Genomic DNA, 23,413 nt, shown 5'->3' with positions numbered 1-23,413 from the left:
CAAAAATGAACTAGATGTGCTGAGGTTTCTATTTTCTGGTGAATACCAGGTGCCACTTGGCCTGTGAAGCAGGCTTTACGTCTTTCATGGTCCCAAATAGCTTCATGGTTACAAGCCAGTGATGTCTATACAGAGTTTTCTGAGGATTAGGCAGAGCTTAGCCATTTGTCCCGTAGGTACAAGTACCTGCTGGGTGGGTTGTTCCAGGGTGACAGTGATTCCATGAAAATAGTATTTTTTCCTATAAAATTAGATTCTTTTTGAACTTAACACTGTGGCATTAATTTTGCAAGATGCGTATGTGCACATTCTGTCTTTTACTCCCTCCATGCTGTAGGCAGATTCACAGACAAAGCTGTTCTACTGGTGGGATGAAAAAGCACAGTGAAAGTAAGGGTGTTGTATCCTTCACCTGGGTAACATCTCTCTGTTCCTTCTCTGCTTTGAATAAATTCTTTTAAGGTTTGGACAACTCTTGATAGTAGAGATCCCATTAGCTCGTGCCAGCTAATCTTGTTGATGGTATGAGGGCAAGGACTGCTGCTGCCTTCTCCACAGAAATATTACTATATATAATAATAGTAGCAGTGTTATTTTCTGCCCACCATTTACTTTGCCAGCTGAATGGCAGCTATACATTCCAAAAGACTAAACAGCAGAGTTCATTGTTTTGTTTCTTTCCTCTCTATTACAATGACTGAATATTTGTTTACAAGGGCGTTCTTGTACCTGAGACTATAATATACTTACCTACCACCTGACCTACAGTTTAGTTGTAGAGAGAAAGGACTGAAGACATGTTCTGGAAAGAATACCCTGAAGTGGAGTAATGCAGGAAGAAGAATGACAGAAGAAGACTGTAGAATGTCTGTTTTCTTTGGAGAGGAAAAAATGCATTAAGACTCAAACATCATCTGCGTGTGTATGAGTGCCTAGCTCACTGACACAATGCCACTTCATTGAAGTGGTCCTCTCAGCCTGTGAGGTACCATCATTAGCCAGAGACCCATAAATTACTCCTTGCTTTGTGAACTACTATAATGATCAAGCATAGAGGTGTCTTAATTTACTGAAATGAGACAATGACTGAAAATGCTGAAAAGCACTGGCTGAGATTGTCACAGAACCCTTGCAGCAGAACCTGGCTTCTTTGAAGTGTTCTCCAGCACATTTTAAATTATTTTTTTCTTGTGCTTTGTAGATCATTCCTGTGACTTCCAACACAGGCCCCCAGTTCATAGTCTTACACTCTAAGATACACCATAAATCCTAAAGAGAGTGATTCACTAATACCTCAGTCTGCCTCTGGTGAACATTCTCTAATGTTGGTGTGTTAGAAATATCACTAAGAGCAGGGATATTCTCCCACTAATATTTGATTTAAAAAGAGATCTTTGCTTAATAATATGTGAAGATTATATAGTAAGGAGGAATTTTATGAAGGTTGTATAGCAAGGAGGGCTTTTCTGCATGTAATCTAAACTAGTAATCTATACTAGTTCCCTCTCATAGATGATTACAACGGGATTTTTCATTAGAAGCCCATGAATTAAAGTTAGTCAAAATTATAAATCATTGTATCAGGAAAAGAAAGTACCATTTGAGTGAAAGCCCTGTGCTGAAACAAATAATCGGTTGTATTGGTCAGCATAAAGTTTCTGACAGAGCTGTTTCTTCACCTGCTCTTCACTATTGCAGGATAAGGCAAAGCAGAGATGTGCAGCCCTGGTAGCTGTGAATTGGATCTCTGCTTCACAAAGCCCTGTAACCTGTACCATCTCCTCCTGTCTGCAGCTGCAGCCTCTGTCCCCTCTCCCAGCAAGCAGCTGTCACCCTCCTCTGTGCAACAGACGGACTCATCTTCCCTGCCTCAGCAGGCAGCAGCTCTCCTGCTTACTCTCACCTCCCAAGCAGCCTTCAACCTCCACACCTCGCACAGGCAGCAGCACCTTGCTCATTTCCTAAGCAGTGTTAAATCTCACCTCTTTGCTGATCGGTCAACTTTCATTTCCACCTGCTTCTGCAGCAGGATTGGACTAGATGATCTCTAACGGTCCCTTCCAACCCTACCATTCTATGATTCTATAAGTCCCTGCCTACTAGACCTCATTTGCTGTATCTGTAGAAGTGTGCTGCAGAAGGGAAGGAGTAGGGAAAGGATCTGGGTGAGGAAGTGGAAAGGCTGGAGCTAGGATGGGAATGCCTTATGGAACGATTCCAGCGTAAGAGCTGTCAGCAAAACTACAATGGACTGTAGTGTTTTCATGTATGGAGAATGAAGTTGGCCTTCTCCAGCTACAGGTCAGATGTACCCTGATCTAGATGAGGATCTTTTTCAGCCCATGTTCTGCTGAGCTTTGCAGCTTGAGTTCATCGTTAATGAACACTATGGTTTCCACTTAGTGGATTTTAAATGCTTTTTTAAAAACCCCCTCTCCTCTGGAGGCTCCCAGGCACACTGAGTCACTCCAAATCCCAGAAAATACAGTGCATTTTACACTGATGTAAACATCAAAAATTTCATTGCTTATTTAGTAACCGAGTATGTTTTGAAGAGCTCAAACCTAGGAGAAAAAAGATCTCAGCATTTCATACTGAAAGTGTTATCTTTGAAGCATGAACAAGCTGCACCAACAGCGCTCTCAGCTGAGCACGCAGATTCTTAGTTTGTTTTTGCTGATAACTAAAAATTAACAATTCAGCATAAGTCTTAATATAGATGTCTCTCTGTCTGGCACCTGCAAGACTTTCCTCCAGTACTTTCTTAATGCTGTAAACATCAGTATTAGCAATGACTGATTCAGCAACATATCCCTTTGGAATAGTGACTCGGCGCCTGAGCCCAATAGTGCTCCAAAAGCACTGTACTCCCTTCCAGCCTACCAAGTCTACTCTAAAAGGTTACATGTCAAAATGCCACCAGACTCTGTTACCAGACTGTTCAGAAAATGGAGAGTATTAAAGAAAGACTGGGTATTTGGTTTATGATACTATTTGTATTCTGAGAAGGCAACCAGCAGAGATGTGGGGGGGTTTGTTTTGTTTTCATAAACAAGTTAACCCTTTCTTTATGTTCAGTCTTATCTACAGGATTCTCACTGCATTTTACTCCAGCTATTTTTTGCAGACCCAGATAGGTGACAAAATGAGACAGCTATTTTTCCTCTTTTTTTGTTCTGTCAGCAGAACTGTTTGCTAAGTTTCATCTAATTAGATGTGTACAAATGTATTGAGGGAAGCAGGATAGATGATAACAAGTTGGAATTCGAAAGGCTGAGATCTTGACTAACTGGAAGTGAAAGCCTAAATTATGCATGCACAACGTGATGAAACACTGGAAACATAAGCTCTGGCTACAGTTTTAACTCAAAATTGATGGTGTTAGGTCTTAGGTTCCAGGTTTTCCAGACCCAGTGGTACAAAAAAATGTATCCTTTGCTTTTAAACTGATTTAATTTTGTGCAGAATCGTTGACAGCAGTAATACATCTACTCTGCAGAGAAGAATATGTAGAAAATCAAGTATGATATGTAATCTCATTATCAAAGAGAAGCCAAAGCTTTGATGTCAACAGGAGTCCTTCTGTGGACTTTGATATAGAATTAATTTCGATAATCTTAATTATTTTTCCTCTGCCCTAATATTTTTATTGCACCATGAAATAATGTTTTCCTAAGAGACAGCAAGCAGTTTACGGCTTTTTTTCCTTCCAGTTTTGTTTTGATTTTAGAGTGAGTATTTGTTGAGCTCCTGAGAAAAAAGCTAAATGCTTCTGAGGAACAGTAGAGGATGGATGTGTCTTGTAAGAGGGATGTAGGTGGTGTGTTGGCCTTATGATGGATGCACATGAATGAAGTGTTAATCCATTAAAAATCCCCAATAGTAATATTTTGATGTAATATGGCAACAGAACCTTGCGTGTTAATAACAGATTATAATATGTATATTTATAGAGAATTATTGAGCCAGATGAGATTTGCTTATGTGAATTCTACTACCTGTGTTTGAAACTGATGGTAGCTGTTACTCAATAATGCACAAAAAAAGGCATGCAGTAGCTTCAGATTTACGTGGAATTGTGGGTTTCAAGAAGTCTCTCCACGGCTGTTTCCTCCTCACTCTCTCTTGAGGGTTTCTACAAAAACAGATTTAATCCAAGAACTTCAGTCTTCTTCTGGTTTGGCAATCTTAATTTCATTTAGTTGTGTGCCCTTTTCACAGATTCAATTTAATGGGCCATTTTCCTCTGCCACAGAGAACGGCAATGAGTGAGGAAGAACCAAAACTTCTCTGAAAACAGCAAGAAAAGCTTTATTATATGAAGCTTAAACAGAAAAGCAAGAGTGACAGGATTTCCACACAACTGAAAGATTATCTTCTTTAAACGTGTAACTCATGTTTGCTCTTTATGGGTAGATTGTTAAGACTGTATGCTCAGCTCTCTCAAGAGGCATTTAGGACTTCAAATACAGTAATAAATTAATTTGCAAGATAGAGGCAATAATGAAAGATTCGATTTCAAACCAGCCACGTGAAACTTTTGTGGAATTTTCCAACATTAAAAGGCATAAATGACAGCCTTATTTACTTGTGTAAATGAGCCCACCAATGAAGTGAAATACAAGATTGACAGCATTAGGAAGAGCAGCTCCTTTTTTTTTTATCTATAAAGAGATGTGTTTTACAACAGTGTTATTGCTAGCTTTCTCCCACGTCTCTTGGCCACTCTGCTCCCCTTAGAGGCCAGTCACAACAAAGCGAGAGCAGGTTAGAGATCTGGCGTATACAGTCCTTGCATTTTCTTAGATAACTAAGGTTACTCTTGACAACAAGGAGGTGATGAGTTGACACCCATCATCTAAGAAAGGAAACCATCAGTTTAGTCAGAGGCCAATATAAAGCCACCAGATGGGAACAGTTTTCTGTTACTATCTATCAAGGCTAGAGCACAGCTACCCAGCCTTCTGTGACATCAATTTTATGCTGAGAGCACAGCAGTTGCAAAAAAACCCACTGAAGAGCCATTTACTTGTAAAGTATAAGAAACATCTGTCAGGGGCTAAAAGTGTTAAAGAAATGCTTAACTGTACATAGAGATGGCAGATTCTTAGACTCGGATTACAGAAAAAACATTAGCAGTGAAAGTCCACAAGATTTATCCTAATTTATCAGATTACTTCCTCAGAAACTCTCCTTTTGAACCGCTCTTCAACAGAAGAACAAATGTGTAGACTTCAATGCTTAATAAAGCTAAAAGCTTCTCCCTGGGGTAATTGAATTTTTTCTATCAAAGGGTAGATAGACCTGGTTGCAGCTGCAACAAAGAAGAAACATATAAAGCCAAGTGGAAAGCAGTTAGACAGCATTGGTGGTGTAGGACCATTGAACATGGTCTTGCTAATTGGAATCTATAGCACAGGACATTCAACTACATGCTGGGCAAATGACCCTGAAAGTTTCAAGTCTATCTAGTATAAAAAAAAAAAAGTTCAGATGTAAAAATAATCATACGAATGATGGATTCTGTATCCTTGAATGGGCATAACCAACCAGAGATCTGGGCAGCTGGCAAATTTCTTTTTTAAATAAGGCCCTTTGAGTCCCATATATGCATCTACTTTCACAAGCATTTCAAAACCTGTCTTCTAATAATTTCACACAGAGCTTTCAGAGAAGCAATGTTCAAAAGAATGAAAGTAATGAAACACAGCAAAGTTTTACATTTTTATTTCTGTACTTTGGGAAAATTCCTATTGAAGACAGAAGGCAGTTCAAATTGGAATTGCTTTACTGCCAACAAAAATGTGTGACTCTTGATCTAATGAAAAATTAGAGAGATTGAAAAGCAGAAGTAGACTTAGGAAGGATTTCAGTTACAGCAGGATGCAGCCCTTACCACATTTGTAGTTCAAACTGTGATCTCTAAGGAGACCTAAATTGCTCCAGACTATGGAATTTAGGATAGCCGAGACTTTACTTTCTCAGAGGAACAAGTGTGGGTAGCTGAGACATCAGCCTTTTTTGTTAAGCATTTAGAAAACACATTTTATTTTAATTTCACATAAAATGTCATTTAATGATGAAAGCCTTAAATTCTTAAAACATTTGTCATGTGAATTAAAAGTTGTTAAAAATGTTTCTATAAAGTGGAACTTGTGAATTTGTTGTAAGTTTCCAATCTTGCAAACAGATATGGCTAAGCACACTTTTATTGTATACAAAAAAGGCTGTTGTTTTTGTGATTATTATCAGTACACAAGGATTCAGTGGCTCAAAAGCTAGACTTGTTCTCACATGCTCTGTAGCTTTGTGAGCACTGAAGAATTTCTGGGAAGTGAAACAGCCTCAACGGAAGAAGATGGAATTACATCTACAGTTCTCAATGTGTTAACATATGAGAATGTCAGGACAAGGTACCTTGGGCATTGGAAACTGTTTGTCCATGCTTGTTTGTCATTCCACAGCACTCAAGCACCCTACGGAAGGACAGGGTATTGTAGCTTGGGTGCCATGCTGTGTTACATGGCTGTGTTGCTTCCCATGCAAATATTTCTTAATTCAGAGCTTATTCCAGCGTCTTGACATGATGCAACACTGACTTTGTGGTACAGACATGCTCATACAGCTCAGATGGTTAAAGAATTTTGCTGTCAAAGGAATTTGCTATCAAATTCCTGCTCCAAGTCAGAAAGGAATAGATTTGAACTTAGATTTCCCAAGTGCCAGCAAATATTATATTAGATATTAATTAGTCTTGTGGGTTTACATTGTCAGTCTTCTATGACCTCTTCTTCCATTCTTTTTAGTGAGAAAAGCACGTGAATGTCAGAGGTGACAATCATATTTTCATGTGTTGCCTAGAACTGTTCTTTCTCCCTTGCTTTTCCTCATTTATTACCCATGTATCTATCTTCCTTTTAATCTTTTTCATTCATCAAAATTTTCTTTCTTTCTTCATCAAAGCCTAATTTTTGAACCTTTCTTTCTCAGTTGTTTGAACCTTTTTTTCTTCTGCAGTTCTTTTACTCTTATTGACTTTTCTCTTTTTATCATTTGTCTCCTCCTTGTTCCTATTTCTTTTCTTGCTTATTTCCTCTCTTTACAATCCTCCTCAGCTCCTCCTTTTGATAGCTCTAATGTATTTGGGTTTCTGATGGTTATCTACTTCTTCCTCACTGTCTAAAGCAGTATTGTAAATGTCAAGAAATACTTTCTGAAGTACCAGTTCAGCCTAGCAGGAAAAGTTCAAGGCTGGAGGTATAACGCCACTGAAACAAAACAGCACAAGCAAGCATGTACAGTTGTGGAAAGAGCAGGTTAAAGCATCCTTAGTTTATAGGGCCCAAATGATGAGTCTTGTGGCAACAAGTAGAATCAGGAACTGCAGTATCTAATACGACAGACGCCCTATAGCATTTGTTATGAAGGTATCAAACAACTGAAAAAGAGGAAGTGGAAGTATGCCAAAGACATGGCATCCTGAGTACTTGTGCAATAATATTGTCTATGAAATCAAAAGGATGGTCAGGTTTTTTATGTTTATCAGAACCGTCTACTGCATGAGTTTCCTTTCTCATCTCAACAGTCTCGGAAAATACTATGCTATTAATGGATTGGTATTTTTAGAAAGATAGAAAAAAAAAGGCAAGAGTCCAGACTTTATTCCACTCTCACTCTCTTCAATGGCATTTGTGATACAACTGGAACACATCTACCACAGGAAGGTCATCTCAGTTGAGAAAGCAATCACAAAAGCCCAGAAAACACGTTTCAACTTCTTGATAACTCATTTCACTGCAATACTATCTGTTCCACACTGCTTCATTCTTGTATCTAACAGTAGAACAGGGACTGAGGTAATGTACATTTATGTGGTATCAATTACTAGCTATATCTTGCAAGCATCAAAATGTGTTTGTTTATTCCTTTTTTCTGAGTATTTTTTTTAAGTCAGTGCTTATGGCTAAAGTATTAGAAAAGATTCCCTTGTTTTTTTGAGTGAGTTGAATACAATCGATTTTGGGAAGAAAACTCATGTTGAGATCCTGACATTGACACATCAACATTCTTAGTACTTTGTCTGGGAAATATTTATCTCCACTCCTAGGACACTGAGACTCTGTATTTATCTGCAATTACTTTATGTATTTAATAACAATATATATAACAGATACATATATAAGTCATTTATATATATATATCTGTTGCTCTGTAGCTGGGACTTTTCAGAGCAACCTGAAAATACTTGTAGACAGAAAACTTTACATTATGGTTCTGTCAACAAAGTAGCAGAAAACTTTCTTCTCAACTCCTTCCTTTCTTGAAGAGCACAGATTAAGCAAACTATTTAAAGTCAGTCTTAATATCCCTTCCCTTTAGATACTAAACAAAAAAATGCCCAAGTACTTTGTTTTATTGAGGCCTTCAAAAAGTAAAACACACGGGTTGAAATAAGAACAGTTTCATAACTAAAATGAAATTCAACATAATAATGATGAAAGTAAAATACGATAACAAAATATAATTGTAATGAAATGAGTGTAACAAAAAGAGAGAAAAATAAAACCCAAGAAAAAAAACTGTCCAATAATCGCTCACCACCCGCTGACCGATGCCTCAGCAGCCATCTGCTCCTCCCAGCTAACGCCTCCTAGTTTCTGTACTGGACATGACACTCTGTGGTATGACATAGCCCTTTGGCTAGTTCAGGGCAGCTGTCCTGGTAATGCTCCCTCCCAGCTTCTTGTGCACCCCGATGCTGGCAGAGCATGGGAAACTAAAAAGTCCTTAACTTTGGATAAGCGCTACTAAGCAACAACTAAAACATCAGTGTGTTATCAACATTGTTGTCATGCTAAATTCAAACCAGCCCCGTAGCAGCTACTGGAAAGAAAAAAACAAATCCATCCCAGCTGAAACCAGGACAGTACTAGTGTTCAGAACCAGAGATTAATCATGCACATTATGATGTTTGCAAGAAGTAGCTATAATTTATATCTCATAGATCTGTATTAGCTGAAACCCTGCTTTGGTCCAGTCTAATAGCAGAAATGCAGATACCTCTTTACATGACACTTGCACTAAAACTTGGCCCAGATGTCAGTTCAAGACAAAGGTAGTCTGGACTTTCCTGAGAATCAAACAAGGACCAAAACTGGCTCAGCAATAGAGAAAAAATAATACTTTCCTTTCTTGGTTTCCATTGAATGTATTGAGAAGGCAGAAATTATTCATTTGGGTTTGTGGGAGTAACAGTGTTAGGAAGGATATAACCCTTAACACTTAAGAGATGAAAACTTCTGGGTTTAGATGAGAACTTCTGAAGTTAAATTTCTAAAGCTAATACTATGACAGGCCTTTCCACACCAATACTTCACCATGATTTCACACTACCACAGAGGTCCCTGGTGCTCAGTGCATTTCACTTCCTGGCTTGGAACAAAGTCAAGCACAAGGTTATTTTTGATCAGCTGCATCTGTACTATCATTCAAAAGAGGCAGATGTAAAGTGATAATGAAAATTACTAAACCAAGCCAGCCACATGAAAAGTTGTGTTGTGAATGGATGAGCTTCAGATGATTGCATAAAGTCCATTAAGCGGTAGTGTTCTCATTTAAGTTCATTAAAATTTCAGTGAAATGATTGTGCAGTTTCTTTGCATAGTGCCAGAATGAACCTTGCACTTCCAGCAGGCATCGTCTTGTGCTTCTCTTTGCTTTTAGAAAGATACCCAGTTTTATTTTGCTTACTTCCCTGTGCTGCTACTGACAAAAACAGGAAGACTAGCCAAGCAATGGTAAGCCAGAAGTTCATCCACTGTGAAAAAACAAGGTTCACACACTGTCATTCAGTGTGAAATTACTTTCACATAGTAGCCTGTTGCCTGGATGTAAAATTTTCTTTTGTTGAGCATGCACGTTATCTCATGGACTTTGAACAAATGAAACCTGAATCATATTACTCATTGTTACTTCTGAGTCTTTGGTTACAGACTGTAATCAAAACCAATTTTCTTTTAATATTGGTTCTTGACTGTTTCCTTATATAATTTAATTAGCTCAGTGACTTTTCTTTTTTTAGACTCCAGTAACAGGAAGTAGAATGTAACAGCAAACACCTACTGCATTCTGTAGCTTATTAACACATTTCATCCTTCTAAACAGAGGAGGTTTTTCACCCTACAACTGTGAAACATTTTATGTTCATTGTGTCTAGACGCAGATAACTGTGAGTGCTATCATCTGTAATATGCACACCAAAAAAACCCTAGCTCCAGTGATTTTCCCTTGCAAGGCAGGTGTTAACTGACTACACAAGTTAATTTACAATAACAGGAACACTTATGATCTCTTCTTTCTCTGATATCCGTACCAGACAGAAGGTTTGAAACTGCATTGCACAAAAATGTTTTTACACACCCTCACTTAGCAACACCTTTTGTGGATCCTATTTTCAGAAGCGGTGTCTGCTTACAGTACTTGCCCATGTATCTGAGTATGGCACACTCAGTTCAGCTAACCTCCAGACAAATATTCATTCATTTGTAAAGGTCAGGGATGCATTTGTAAAAGGCTGATGACAATTGGTAGAGATTCGTCTTCAGCTCAATACTCAAATAGTGCAAAAAAATCACAGTGGAGGACAGAATAAAACAAACCACAAGCTTTGCTTTAGGACCTTTCTTTCCATTTTTGCAACAAACCTCTGGCTCTTTATGCCGTAGCAGCCCAACAAGATGATCCCTCTTGGGACCATACATTTAATATCAGTGCTGTGCCACAAAATATTAGATGCTCTGCTCTACTGGCACAAGTCTATTGGAGGTGATTTTACATATCCCACAAACTTCCTTCTGCTACCCAAGAACAGCATGGGAAACAAAAAAAACATACACATGAAGGTGTAAACACGCCACACTTGGAAGCATGTAATTTGCCAAGAGAACTCCTCCAGGACTTTCTCTGAGTTGTAATGTAGTTTTGTCATTTGGTAAGACAGGAGGCAAAAATGATCCTATCTCGTAATATCCTTCAAATATTCCTCTGTGTTGCTTGTCTCCCCTGAGGATTAGAGAAGCACAGTAATTTACAGAGAGCCTAAGTGCTGCCATTGCCTAAGCTTCTGCTAAGGTTGGAAGACTCTGGATGGATGTCTCTCATAGGTATCAGCCTTCTGCCAAAATTTCAGGTTGAGTAACTGAACCAAAGAGGATTTTGCTCACTTAAAGGCAAAGCTAGATTAATTTTTGTATCATTATGTTATTTTTTTATGGCACGTCTCTCAGTGTCAGCATTTCCCTTCACTGAATGGAAGAGCAGGTTATTACACTGTGTGTTTGTAAGTAAAAGCACAAGTCTGAATTTAGTTGACCTTGATTTTTGCCTAATTATTTTTTACAAAATTTACGAAGAAAGTATGCTTCTGGTTTTTGGTTTTTTTAATGAAGGGTAGGCAATATGTGCGGTAAAACCCAGCAATACCCCTTGTTTTGGCATCAGCAAAGGCGCTAAAGTTAATTGGCAGAGAAATAATTGATTACTGTAAAACTACAAAAAAAATTAAACTATCAGCCTACTAGTAGTTTAATAGGGATGTCAATTTGTACATCTTTTCAGAACTATATATAAGCATAGTTAAAAAGATCAATATTCTGAGGAGTTATATTGTTGATTTCCTCATTGTCTCACTCTTGCCCCAGTCCCTGAAAATGGCTAAAATTTCTCTGCTTTGTGGTAAAATGAGCATTTAACAGTCTGATATCAGAAGGTCCCAGAATGACAATTCCATTCTGACCTTCAGTTACACAGACGATGAGATTTCCATTAATTAATTTTTGTATGGACCAGAGCATATCCAATCTTGATTTCATAATTGCTAGTGACAAGAATTTAAAGAGGCCTTTATAATTATTTTCTCCTATCTGGATACTTGCAGATTGTGGCAAAAAAAAATCATTCTTTCACATATTAAAACCCTGCTATGATACCATTTCACTGTGAGTTAAGATTTTCAGTTCTTGGTTTTGTGCCTTTTTCCTCCAGTTTGTCCACATACTCCCTGAATTTTAGACAACAGCATTTGGAAGGATGGAAGTGGGGGCTGAGTGTTTATTTGTTGGAATCAATACTTTCAAAGTCTTCGATCTTGAAAATATGGTTTATATTGCTCACAATATCTCAGCACCATAAATATTTTTTTCCATCTTAAAAGTAAGTAGGCAGGCATTATTAATTTCTGTTATTTAACTTTGAAAGGCTGTTCCAGAAATTTCTTCAACCCCCAATTTAAACTCTAATTTCAGCCTATACCTATTTGGGAGTCTTTCTGCTAGTCATGTTTTCTCTTTTACAGCCTTAGGCTGTCATTGATAGTCATCCTCTGTGTGCCTTGATGTATTTGAAGACAACAATCTTAATCCTTCAGTGTTTTTAATCCTTCAACTTTTACTTTGCTCACTTAAATAAGCCAATGCTTTTTCTGCTCTCTTCAACCAAGGGCCCCAAGGACACAGAATCCTGCTATTTCTTGCTCCTCTTCCCATGATGAAGCTTTCTCTCCTTCCTGCATTGCTGAATAGTTTCAACAGAGGACTGAGAATGGTGCAACTGGACTTACTCATAGCATCTTCCAGGCCAGAACTGCCCTATGAAATGTAAGTGTCAGTTTCACTGTGGGTGTTGCAAAAAGGAAAACAAAAAAAAATCAACTTAGGTAGTCCTGTGAAAAAAAAAAATGCAAGTAGCTACTATCAGGGGAAGACTCTTGAGTTCTGGAGACTGAGTAGAGAAAATCCTTCCTTTTCTTATTTCAGTAAATATTTAAAGTAATTTCATTTGGTAGTTACTTCTATGTTACAGTAAGTAAAAGTTAAACTTAGACCAGATTCATCCTCACTAGTCTGGCTGATGTGCTGCAAACTATTACGGCCCACAACCTAATAATAACCCTTTTCTATCCTCATGTTCACCTAGGTACAGGCAATCTGCCTCAAGATTAATCTGTAAACAACCCTCCCCACACTTCCAGAAAAACAAAGTTTATCAGGCAAATTGAAATGCAGACTGCACTGGCTCAAGCCTGTGCCTGTTATCATTACTGACCAGAACTGTACCTCGTTTTGCAAATGTGGACACTCTGGCATCTCACGCAGTTCTGAAGTTTGGGTTTTTTTAATCTGTGTGCTGTTTTTACTCCAGAGGACATCAGCTCATGCATAGTTTAGTTTGGTTTTGCTTTTTTTTTTAAACCTCAATCAACTTTTTTTTTAGCAGTTGATATTGAGATTCTGTGTCTTGGAAGCTGAATAAATGTAACCTCAGGCTATTCAGGCTTGGGGCAATGAAAATTTTTGGCACAGAATTTTTGTAGCACAACTGTTTGCTTCATATTATCAGGTTTCATACTTAACTCTGGAAAGTCCAGAATCCCTCTGCAAATAGGAAAGAGAGCAGCTGCTGTTTTGCAAGAAGGGCTCTCTTACCCATGTGTGGCCAGGGCACCACTGACCGAATAAACTGAGTCATTTCTAAAGATTTAAACAATGTTTATAATAAAGGTCCCCCCAACATGCATGTGGAATAAATATTATACAAGAATGAGAATATTATGCTCATAGCATGGGAAAAGAGAAGATCACATAACTGGTTTTTTTTTTTTTCTTAACACAACCTCATAGCTAAACAGAGATATGAGTTATTGAGTGGAAAAAATATCGTCTTCTCTGGAGCAAGCAGAGCCTATTGGGTTTTGGTTTTTTAAATCAATTTGTGTCTCATTTCCCTTCATGGTTCACCACAATGACTCAAGGATCTACTGTCCACAGAGCCTGCCACTTCAGCTGCACCTATGACCTTCAGTTCTTTCCCAGTAGAATCCTTCCAGCTCATCCCCAAACCCTCGAATTACTCACTGGAGAACACAAGCACAAAGTAAAAATGGTCCAACAGCTGCATGCTAACCATCTGTGACCAGCCAGCAACATGCAACCAAAGCCTATGATGTTAAACCTGTATTTTACCTTCAGTTGTGGTGTATTTGAATCTCATTACCCAGTAGTCAGTTTTCTCCTAACTTTTAGGCCACTTATCAGCAATCCTTGCCCCTCTGACAGACATGGTTAAAACTGGCAGAAAAAAAAAAAAACCCTAGTGAGAGATTAACGCAAAGAAACTAAAAATGGAAACATTTGATACGTAAAATACCATCAAGTACTCCTGTTTGAGGCTGACATCTAGCAGGAAAGATGAGCAGAAAGAACGTTTGGAAGTAACGATACTGGTTTTTAAAGCTATTGCAAAAAACACATGCATTTGGCACAGATACAGGCTTTCATCAAGCTCTGCATGACTAAGCTTATGTGAGCGTTGAGCTCATAGCAAAATTCGTGTCTGATCGTGTTGTGAGGGTCATCAAACAGCAAAGTCATCTTACATTTTTTATTCTCTGCAGCAGCCGAAAGACAGAATGGCCACAGGCTGCAGCCGGGCGACTCCCGACTCGCTGCCAGGGCGGTGGGCAGCGCCGCGGGGTGCACGGCCCGGGAGGCGGGGCCGATCGCTGCGGGGGTGCTCCCCGCCCCCAAGCCAAGCCGGATCCAGCACCGGCAGGGACAAAGACAGCAACGACAGCGTGAGAGTGGGGTCGATGACGAGCACCATCTTGATTGTACCGGGCGACAAGCCAGGCCGCCTGAGGCGGCTGGGAAACGGACGGCGGCCCCTAAGGCCTGGCCTTTTCACTGCGTTTTTTTAAAACTACCACCGCACTTTCCCCGCGGCGCCGGCTGCAGCACCAGCGCCGCTGCCTCCTCGCTCCCCACGCGGCGACCGCTACCGCGGGGGCAGGGCGAGGAAGCCGGGCCACCTGCGCCTCAGGGCGGGAGCCACAGCTCCCGCGGCCACCGCGCCGGCCAACGGGTGGCTCGCCCGGCCGCTCCCACTCCCGCGGGCTCCGGCGGGGGGAGACGGCAGCGGCCGACCACCTTTTCCGCAGGGAACGCCCCGCTCCGCCGGCAGTGAGCACCCCCCTCCCCGCCCGCGGCGTGGGCAGGCCCACCGCGCGCGGCTGGGCGAGGGAGGGAGCGGCGGGGCGGTGCCGGAGCGGCCCCCACCCCGCGGGGGGCGGGCGGAGAGGCGGGGGGGGCCCGGCAGCGCTCCCCCCCGTGGTGACAGTTTCTAGAAGCACGTCCCGGCGTCCTTTGCGCTCTCAACATGGAGGAGCTGACGGTGGAAGTGCGCGGCTCTAACGGGGCCTTCTACAAGGTACCGGTGCGGGGAGGCTGCGGCGGTGGGGCCGGAGCGGCGGCGGCAGCGCAAGGGGCGGCCGCGGGGCGGTTTGCGAGCTTGGGCGGAGGCGGGCGGCTGGCGGCGGCCGGAGGGGGAGGCCCCGCGCCGGGCCGCGGGGGAGGGGAAGGTGGGGGGGGGGGAAGGGCGTTGGGAGAAGGTGTCTGGGTGTGGTGGGGGCGGTGGTGGAGGGGGCTGCGGCGGGGGCGTTGGGCCGGCGTGAGGGGAAGGGGTTGGGGGGCGGCAGGGATGGAGCGGGGCGGCGGTGGCTCGGGAAGGCGGTGACGAGGCGGGCTGATAAGGGCTGCTTGCAGGGGAGGTTAGTGTGTCGGAAAGCGCTAGGAGGGCCGGGGGGGAGCAGATGCACTGCACGGGGATTTGCTTAGGCTTCGTTTTGGAAAGGATGGGTGGGCGTAGGAAGGGATTTTTTTGGAAGTGGGGGCTTTGGGTGGGGTGCGATGGACAGAGCCGAAAACAATAATAATTTTGAAATATTTGAAATAATTGTTTTAAGATTTCACGTTTATTTATGTCATCAGAAAGCTTCCTTCGCCATCACCCTCTCTGGAATGTCAGGATATTACAGGATCAATGCAAAATACTCTCAGCTGTTGCCCGTCAGTCATTTTCCCCTAAGCCTGGCTTCAGATGTTTAAGAATCCCAGCTCTTTTTATGGCAGTAGCCTTCTGTCTTCCTTTCCAGGAGGGCTGATTCCAGACAGTATTGTGAGCACACAGTGTAGCTGTGTTCTGGGAGTGTTTAATCTCAAGACTCCCTTTAGCTATTGTGCCTAACAGCATACACAGTGTGGTATTGCACATGCAGTATTACACCGGGGGGGGGATGTGGGGATGTCCTTTTCCTCCCCCTCCTTGAATCTCCTGTGCAGCTGTGCATTCGGCTTGGAAGTCATGTGGTAATTGTACAGTATGTAAAGGCAGTTGGTGTTTAAAGGATTGTAACCAGCTGACTTCAGGAGTTAGTTTTTTCAACTGTCAAAAGAGACAGGAGATACCCTGTTACATTCTTTCCTCATAGAGTAAGCTATATCCCCTTGCTAGGTACACCTCTTAAATTTTGACCAAGATCAGTAGATAACAAATTTTGTAAGGTAATTTTTTATTTGGAGTCGAAATACTATACAGAGACCCACATCAGAATCGTTTTCCTTTTGAACAGGATACTCCCTAAGTAGAATTGATTGGTTTGTTGGGCACTTTTTTCATTTACCCTGCCCATTAGGAAACATTCTGAGACATTTGCCCATTTGGAGACATTTCTTCTTAGCTTTTAATTTTCTATCTTATGATGTTGACCAACTTTATAAACCATGGATTAGTTATTTCTTCTGCTTAAAAGGAACGTGAGACTAATGGGAGTATTGGGAGGTGTACTGAATTCTTGGACTGAAGGGATCTGTGTGCAAAGGATTTGTTACAAGTCTGATGTAAAGTCTGCAATGATGATGTTTCTTCCTCAGTGTGAATTGTCATGATTGGATTAGCACTGTCATATGTTTTAGCTCTGTGAACAGTGACTAACAAAAGCAGAAGTTTTACTTAAAAATGGCATTAATGGCTTTTTGATGAAATGGGGATTAAGTCAGTGATGGAATCTTTATGGTGGATGAAATCAGGTTAAAGTGGTTGGACTCATAGTGAGCAAAGCCTCGTTTCAGAATAAAAAAATCCCACAGAACCCCTCCAAAAACCAAAACCAGATAAACTAAACCAAAACTATTTCCAAAGACTGCTCTTGTGAGCTTAATGCAATTGAATGTTTGTGACTACATTTTGTGAGTCTTGTTGAGGTAGACAGGGTTATGCATAGATTTTGGAACCAAATAGCACTAGTAACTTTCTGCTTAGTTTCTGAAGCAAAGAAGGGAGATGTGTTGGTTTCATTTAGGAAGTATCCTGGTTTTGGAAGCAGATAGCCCTGATAATAGCAAGATAATAGTAAGATAATGAGCATAGGCTCATTTTGTCTAAGCCCCATGTCACTGTACAGAAGTTGGCAAAGTTTTTCTGAAGAGAAAAGCAAAATTTGTAAGATGGGATGAAATCTGAGGTTTGCCCTCAGAACAATATGGATTCGGGTTCATCAGCACAGCGTACCTCCTGGTAAACGTGGTGAGGAGGATCGTGCTGTACCAACAGAGATAAAAACCCAAATTAATTATCTTAATAATTGTATGACAGATTAATGAATTGTTAATGTGATCTGCACCTTAGCTGTAGTAGAGCAAATGTAGTGATTAAATCTATTGGAGCATTATAGTAGGGTTTCCAGTAGTTAGTAGATGTAACTGTGGTAAATGATATTCTTTACGGGTTTTTTTTGTTCCTGTAATAATTTTTCTTGGTTTTAGTAAAATTCATTTTTAACAGGGAGTTCTTTGTATGTGTATTTGTATGTATATGCTATGGTTGCTATAAATTAGTAAGGGAAATTATGTGCTTTATTAAAATATATGAAAAGTGACAAGGTTTTTCCTGATGCATAAATCAGTGGGCAGGAACTGTGATTATGGTAGACACCCCAAGATGTTTTATGCTCTGACCTCTACAAAAAATATTATGATCTACATTTAACTTTTTACTTATAAATCTGCATTTTTCCTTTTGTTTTAAATAAGCTATATAATTTGGAGAACAGAACAGCATCTACCTGATCTTTTATCTGACATTCTCATCCAGTGTACAGTAGAGCCAGTGTTTGGCCACACCCTGCAGCTCAGAAGAGTTTGCATATGTCATAATATTAAGCACCCATCATCTTTAGAGAACAAATGCACTGAACTCCTTGAAAGTGGTTGTGGTCTTCTGAAAAAAGATCAAGTTTGTGTTGTGGAGGGGGTTGATGAAAGCTTCTGTTTTATCCAGTATCTCCCTCATCCTTCACATGCTCATTTGCCCCAGTTCTGCACGTTATTCATGGGATCAGATGTCAACTCACGTGAAACAGGTTGAGCCTTACAATAAAAAGAGACCAAGATACAGCTATGGAAAACCAGATGACTCCCTCTACTGAATGTTTCAGCAGCATCTCAGTAGCTCTGAAGGAACCATTGCTTTCTTTGTAGAAAAAACTGACTGGTGTGTTGCATACCCCTGCAACATTTTCTAGAGTAGTAGCTGTTCAGATTGTGTAAGAGCATAAAATGTGAATTAGAATGAACATCAGCATTTAATTTACAAGTTCTAAAGCTCTTCCATCTTGTTCTCGTCTTCTTTTAAAGAGATGCAGCTGTGCTGGTAACAGGACTACCCAAAGTGCTGGTAACAGTAGTTGGCATAGTGCTCAAGGTAGAGACTAGCCAAACTATTACTAAGGGGAAAAAATGATGAGACAGAAGCGTACAACATTGCTCCACATGTGCAGTGTGAAAGCATGATGAGCAGTTCCGTATGAGAAAAAGTTTATGAATCAATTAAAAAAATGTAATGGCTTTTTCATTTTTCTTATTTTTAATTACTGACTTTGAAAGCAGCTCTTGAGTTCTAAATGGTTGTTAGCTTGATGGTTATTAAAATAGGAAATTCTCATTAAGAGTGTTGCTTAGACAGCTGTTGTTGCACAATTAATACACCTGGAAACATGGTCACTAGAATAACTCTTTTTTTCTTTCTTTAAAGATCTGAAGTGTCTTATGATTGTATCCAACCATAATGGGGGGATGATTTTAGACACTTTGAAGTTGTTCTTGATCCCTTGAAAGTTGTGTAGATTGGTACAAGAATGTGTAGTCATTGCTGTTGATGAGCCATTTGCATGACCCTTTTAGGCTGATAAAAGGGAGATGCCACAGGCAGTGGTTATTGATTGCTGATGTACATTGTCAGTGGAGACTGCCTTTCAGAAGGTCTGCCCTTTGGGAATAGGTCTGGAAGAAAGTGGTGTAAGTAATGTGAGACTCTCATGAATAAGCCTAAAGCAGGGGATTAGGTGCTGAAGTTCTTGCATAACTGCCATAAAGACCCTTGAATTTCCATATGATAATTATGATTCTGAATGGAACTAAGGCATTCAGAATGTCATAGATTTTTCTCTTGTTGCTAAAATCTATTTCTCACCTGATGTCTGCTTGTAATGTTTGTGTTTTGTAGCAAGTTAGATCTGCTTTCTTTTTATTACTGCCTTGTATAAGCAGGTGCAGCTAGTAATTTCTAATGAAACTAGAACTTCATGAAGTCCAGTCTTTTGAGTCCAGGGATTGGATTATTTACAAGTTTACTTTGATGTTTAAAGTTACTTTCTTTTTTCCAGGAGTCAGTGTGGGATAGCTACATCCCTTAGTAATAATTATTTCATGTATGTGTCACACTAAGCAGTTATGTGTGAATATTAGTTAAAAATATTAATGGTTCTTGCTTCAGAAAGGAGTGAAAGGACCAGTAATTGGATATAGATAGACTTCTTGACCTTTACATCACTGATTCAGAAACAGTCCATGGTACCAGATGCCAAAGCCTTAACTGTTTGAAATTTGCTCAGCAGTAGGTAAGGTGATCTCAGTATAGTTTTTAGTGTGCAGGTATGTGTGACTCAAGGCCAACACAGTGGCTGTCCCTGGAAAGAATGTTTGCAGCTAAACTAACAGCACCTCATTTTTAGGTTGGACCGTCCTGCTTGGGGGTAAGATAAGAAAGCAGGATGACTAGGGAACTTAGATTGCATCTGCCTGTTACACAGATTTTGTGACTTTCCTGGAACTGAATTTAAAGAAGTGTGTGTATATATATATATATAAAGAGAGAGAGAGAGAGAGACATATAGTTCACTGTAAGGGCACTTCAGTAAGTCTTGATCCGTTTATGTTATCAGCAGATCCTAATCCTAAATCCATGAGCAAGACCAAGGTAGAAGGAAGTGTATGTTACAAGATGAAATCTCAGCTGTAGTGATTTTGTGGCAAATTATTTGTTCATAGCTTCCTGTCCTTTTGTTCATTCTTTACATGATATGGCACTATTAGACTTTCTGTGTCTTTGACCCCAAATGTAGGCAAGAGTCTTGGCAATACTACCCCTCATTTTACAGGTGCTAGTGTTGGGAGCCTGGCTTCTGCCAAGTGAGTGGCAGAGACAGGTCTGAACCAACGTGCCTGGGGAGCCAGTGCGACATTAATAGCCTGTAGTAGTACAGTATGGTCTCCTGTCTGCCTCGGGAGCTGGGCTGCAGCAAGAGGGGCATACATGGACTGCCAGAGATCCAGCTCATGGCGTAAGCTGAGTGACTGACACTAATATCTGCACAGTCCAAATTGGAGGTCTGGCAAGATGAAGTTGCATGATTTTTTTCTTCCTTTCCTGCCCTCCGTGGTTTGGTATGTGGTGTAAAACACATATAAACATTACATGTAAGTTTACTTGCTAATAATACAATTCATCACTATATGGTTTTGATGCCAGCATTATTTATTGATGGTGTATTTGGTGGTCTCTTGTTAGCTCTCCCTCAGCACCTCTGTTTGGAATGAGGATACGTGGAATAATGTGTAAGGAATGTAGAAGACTTCAAACTTAGATACAGGCATTATCTATCCTAGTTAACACTGCTGAAGTAAATTTCAGTAATGGACTACCTTCTTCATTTTGGCAAAAGTGAGGATGGTGCATCACTACTTAATTTTGTAGAATTAAGTATAGGCTTAAAGAACAAATCTATTTATATAGATGACCTCATTGAGAACTCCTAAAAAACTCCTAGTTGAAAAGCAGGGTATTTACTTCTCTGGTACATGTTCATTGTACCCTTTCCGAAGAAATCATTGTGAAATTGTAGCATTTCATAGAACTTTAAATGTTAAAAAAAAATCTGTAATTGTGTTGAGAAATATTGTAACATCCCAAGATTTTGTGCAACTTAAAATCTCAAGGCTCTCGGACTACTTCTTCAGAAATGACACTAAATGTCATCCTGATGTGCAGGAAGTTTGTTTTTATCTCAGACTTGTTAAGTGACAGCTGATAATGCTTATAAAGGGTCAGGGTTGTACAAAGGAAGGGGTACGCAGGAATTTTTATTTTTGACAAATGATACTTTTGGCATGTTTCTTGGAAATAATGGAATAACTTCTTACAAAACTATTTAAAACCTATCTTGATTACTGATTATTTCTAGTTGTATTACAAATTAACCATATAGTCCATAATACCTCTTAGACTGCAGTGGTTCAGTTACTGTAAATGTGGTTTCTAGTTTATTGATAGTGGTAGGAAGAATTATTCTTGGGATTTTTTACTTTTATGTTACTCCCTCACTATTTTGTTCATATGATTAGACCCTGATCAGACTTTTTTCACACTGCTATAATAATGATATAATTTTATTTAACGTTTTACATATGTCCATTTGTGACCTGAAATACATACATGGTGTTATATTTGATTTTGAGTGTTTCTCATATAGAAATAGTGAGAGAGTTTGAGCAAGCCAACTGAAAGTGCTGCTCAGCTAAGTTGAAGCAAGTCCCTGCATATATGTCTGCTAGCCAGGAGTCCACATGCTGTTCTCGTACAGTCAGAACAGCACACATGCTTTGAACTGAAAGACTTCCTTGAGTCAAGGAGTTCCTGAAACTCATATGGTGTTGTAAAGTGTACAGATGCTTGCCTGGAATTTGGACTTTCAGTTTTATTATGAAGTGTTGGATGTTTCTATTCATCCAGATGACGTTTATGCAGTGTCAGCTGTTAGTCTGCTGCTTGTCTTGTCTCTGTGTTACTGTTCTACTTCAGCTTTCCCATTTTTCAGCAGAACTGAGGTTGAAAATCAGTTGGGAATATTAAACCTATTTGTATTGTTACATAGAAAGCCAGGCTTTACCTAGTAATGGACTAATTGTCTGAAATACTAGAAAGTCTGTGGTTGGGTTCCTTTCCACTTCTTTTGTCTTATCAATGAAACCTGTAGCTTGTCAGTGGATTCAAGATTTTCTGAGCTCCACAGAGCGTTATGTTCGGTATGTTTTTCAGGTGTTTTATGGCACCTGGTCTTGAAGCTGTCTTGATTCTAAAGTTCTGATTTTTTAATAAAGAAAAAATAACTGAATTCAAATCTACAGAATAAATTTTTATCTGCTATAGGCTGATCTTAGAAACTAAATACATATTACCCCCTATGTTAAGTACTGTGAGAGCATGTAAGAGGTAAGGTTCATCTATGAAATAATGTAGCATAGAGAGGCAAAGAGTGAACCACAGACTCTTGGAATGCAGATATGTGTCTGTCCATAGTAGGGAGCTAGATCTCTTTCTGTAAATACTGCTTTTTGTTAGTAAATGGTCATTTGGCAGAGCGGTGAACTTGGTGCACAGTGCCATGACTTGGGTGTCTTGTGCCTGTATAGAGTTTGAATAAACTGTAGTAAAACAACTCTTAACTTCCTGCACTCCATGCCATGTTAGTTCATCCCCATGTTGGGATGTGTTTAAAGGGGACACTGGTAGCATAAATTTAGTAAAAGTTATGCTTTATCTCTGTTATTAGCTAACATACTTCGGGAAGTAAAATTCTATATGTTCCTTGTATCTTTAAACAGGTACAACTTCAGGTTACCTGTCCCAAAAATTCTTGAAACTAAAAGTCCCCGATTATGGGTTTATTTTATTGTTAACTGTTGCAGTTACTTATCCTTTCAAAGCAAGAGATTTGTCTTCCTTCCCTTGCAGTGACAGGATGGCCATTGAAAGGGTTTATTTTATTAGGAGAATACTGGGTAGTTCAACAAGGTGATTTGTGATGACCTGCTTTGTTCAGGGTTCCCAGCAAGCTTTCTGCTAGAAGCAGTCTTCTCTGTTGCTGGCAGGTGGTTTTGAGTGAAGAGTCTCAGGGAGCAGAAAAGCAGATTTTGAGCAAATGCCTTCACAGCACTGCCTGAGTATGAGTTTAAGTAAAAGGAGATTTGTTTATATAGGCTCTTTGCAACCAGCTGTCAGTATGGGCCCCTTTACTGCCTGTCGTTGCGTTGTGGGATCTCCTGTGTCAAAATTTTTCCTTTCCTGAGCTGACACATAATACCTCTGTGGGCTAGTTGCTCCTTGCATGGTTGATAGATTCTTCGTCCTCCTCAGCTGGCAAGTTCCTAAGTGGATATAATCCATTCAGCAGATTTCCTGGAACTTC

General features: G+C 40.1%; 1 protein-coding gene and 1 long non-coding RNA gene across 4 annotated transcripts in view; one reads left to right on the top strand and one right to left on the bottom strand.

Annotated features, from left to right (window-relative positions):
* LOC133626456 (uncharacterized) overlaps positions 1-14,237 on the bottom strand; it is a 47,631-nt gene extending 33,394 nt beyond the window's left edge. For both annotated transcript variants that reach the window (XR_009819534.1, XR_009819533.1), the window contains exon 1: positions 14,019-14,237. This is a non-coding gene — a long non-coding RNA (uncharacterized LOC133626456). The remainder of the gene's footprint in view (positions 1-14,018) is intronic.
* Positions 14,238-14,557: 320 nt separating this feature from the next.
* FXR1 (FMR1 autosomal homolog 1) overlaps positions 14,558-23,413 on the top strand; it is a 35,504-nt gene continuing 26,648 nt past the window's right edge. Inside the window, exon 1 of one of the 2 annotated variants that reach the window (XM_062005904.1) lies at positions 14,558-15,261. In XM_062005904.1, coding sequence (XP_061861888.1) covers positions 15,211-15,261 — 51 coding nt within the window. In that variant the 5' untranslated portion in view covers positions 14,558-15,210. The remainder of the gene's footprint in view (positions 15,262-23,413) is intronic. The other variant, XM_062005905.1, reaches the window with a different exon arrangement.

This window comes from Colius striatus, chromosome 12, assembly GCF_028858725.1.
Source record: "Colius striatus isolate bColStr4 chromosome 12, bColStr4.1.hap1, whole genome shotgun sequence".
NCBI classification, from domain to species: Eukaryota; Metazoa; Chordata; class Aves; order Coliiformes; family Coliidae; genus Colius; species Colius striatus.
This window is presented reverse-complemented; position numbering and strand designations above follow the sequence as displayed.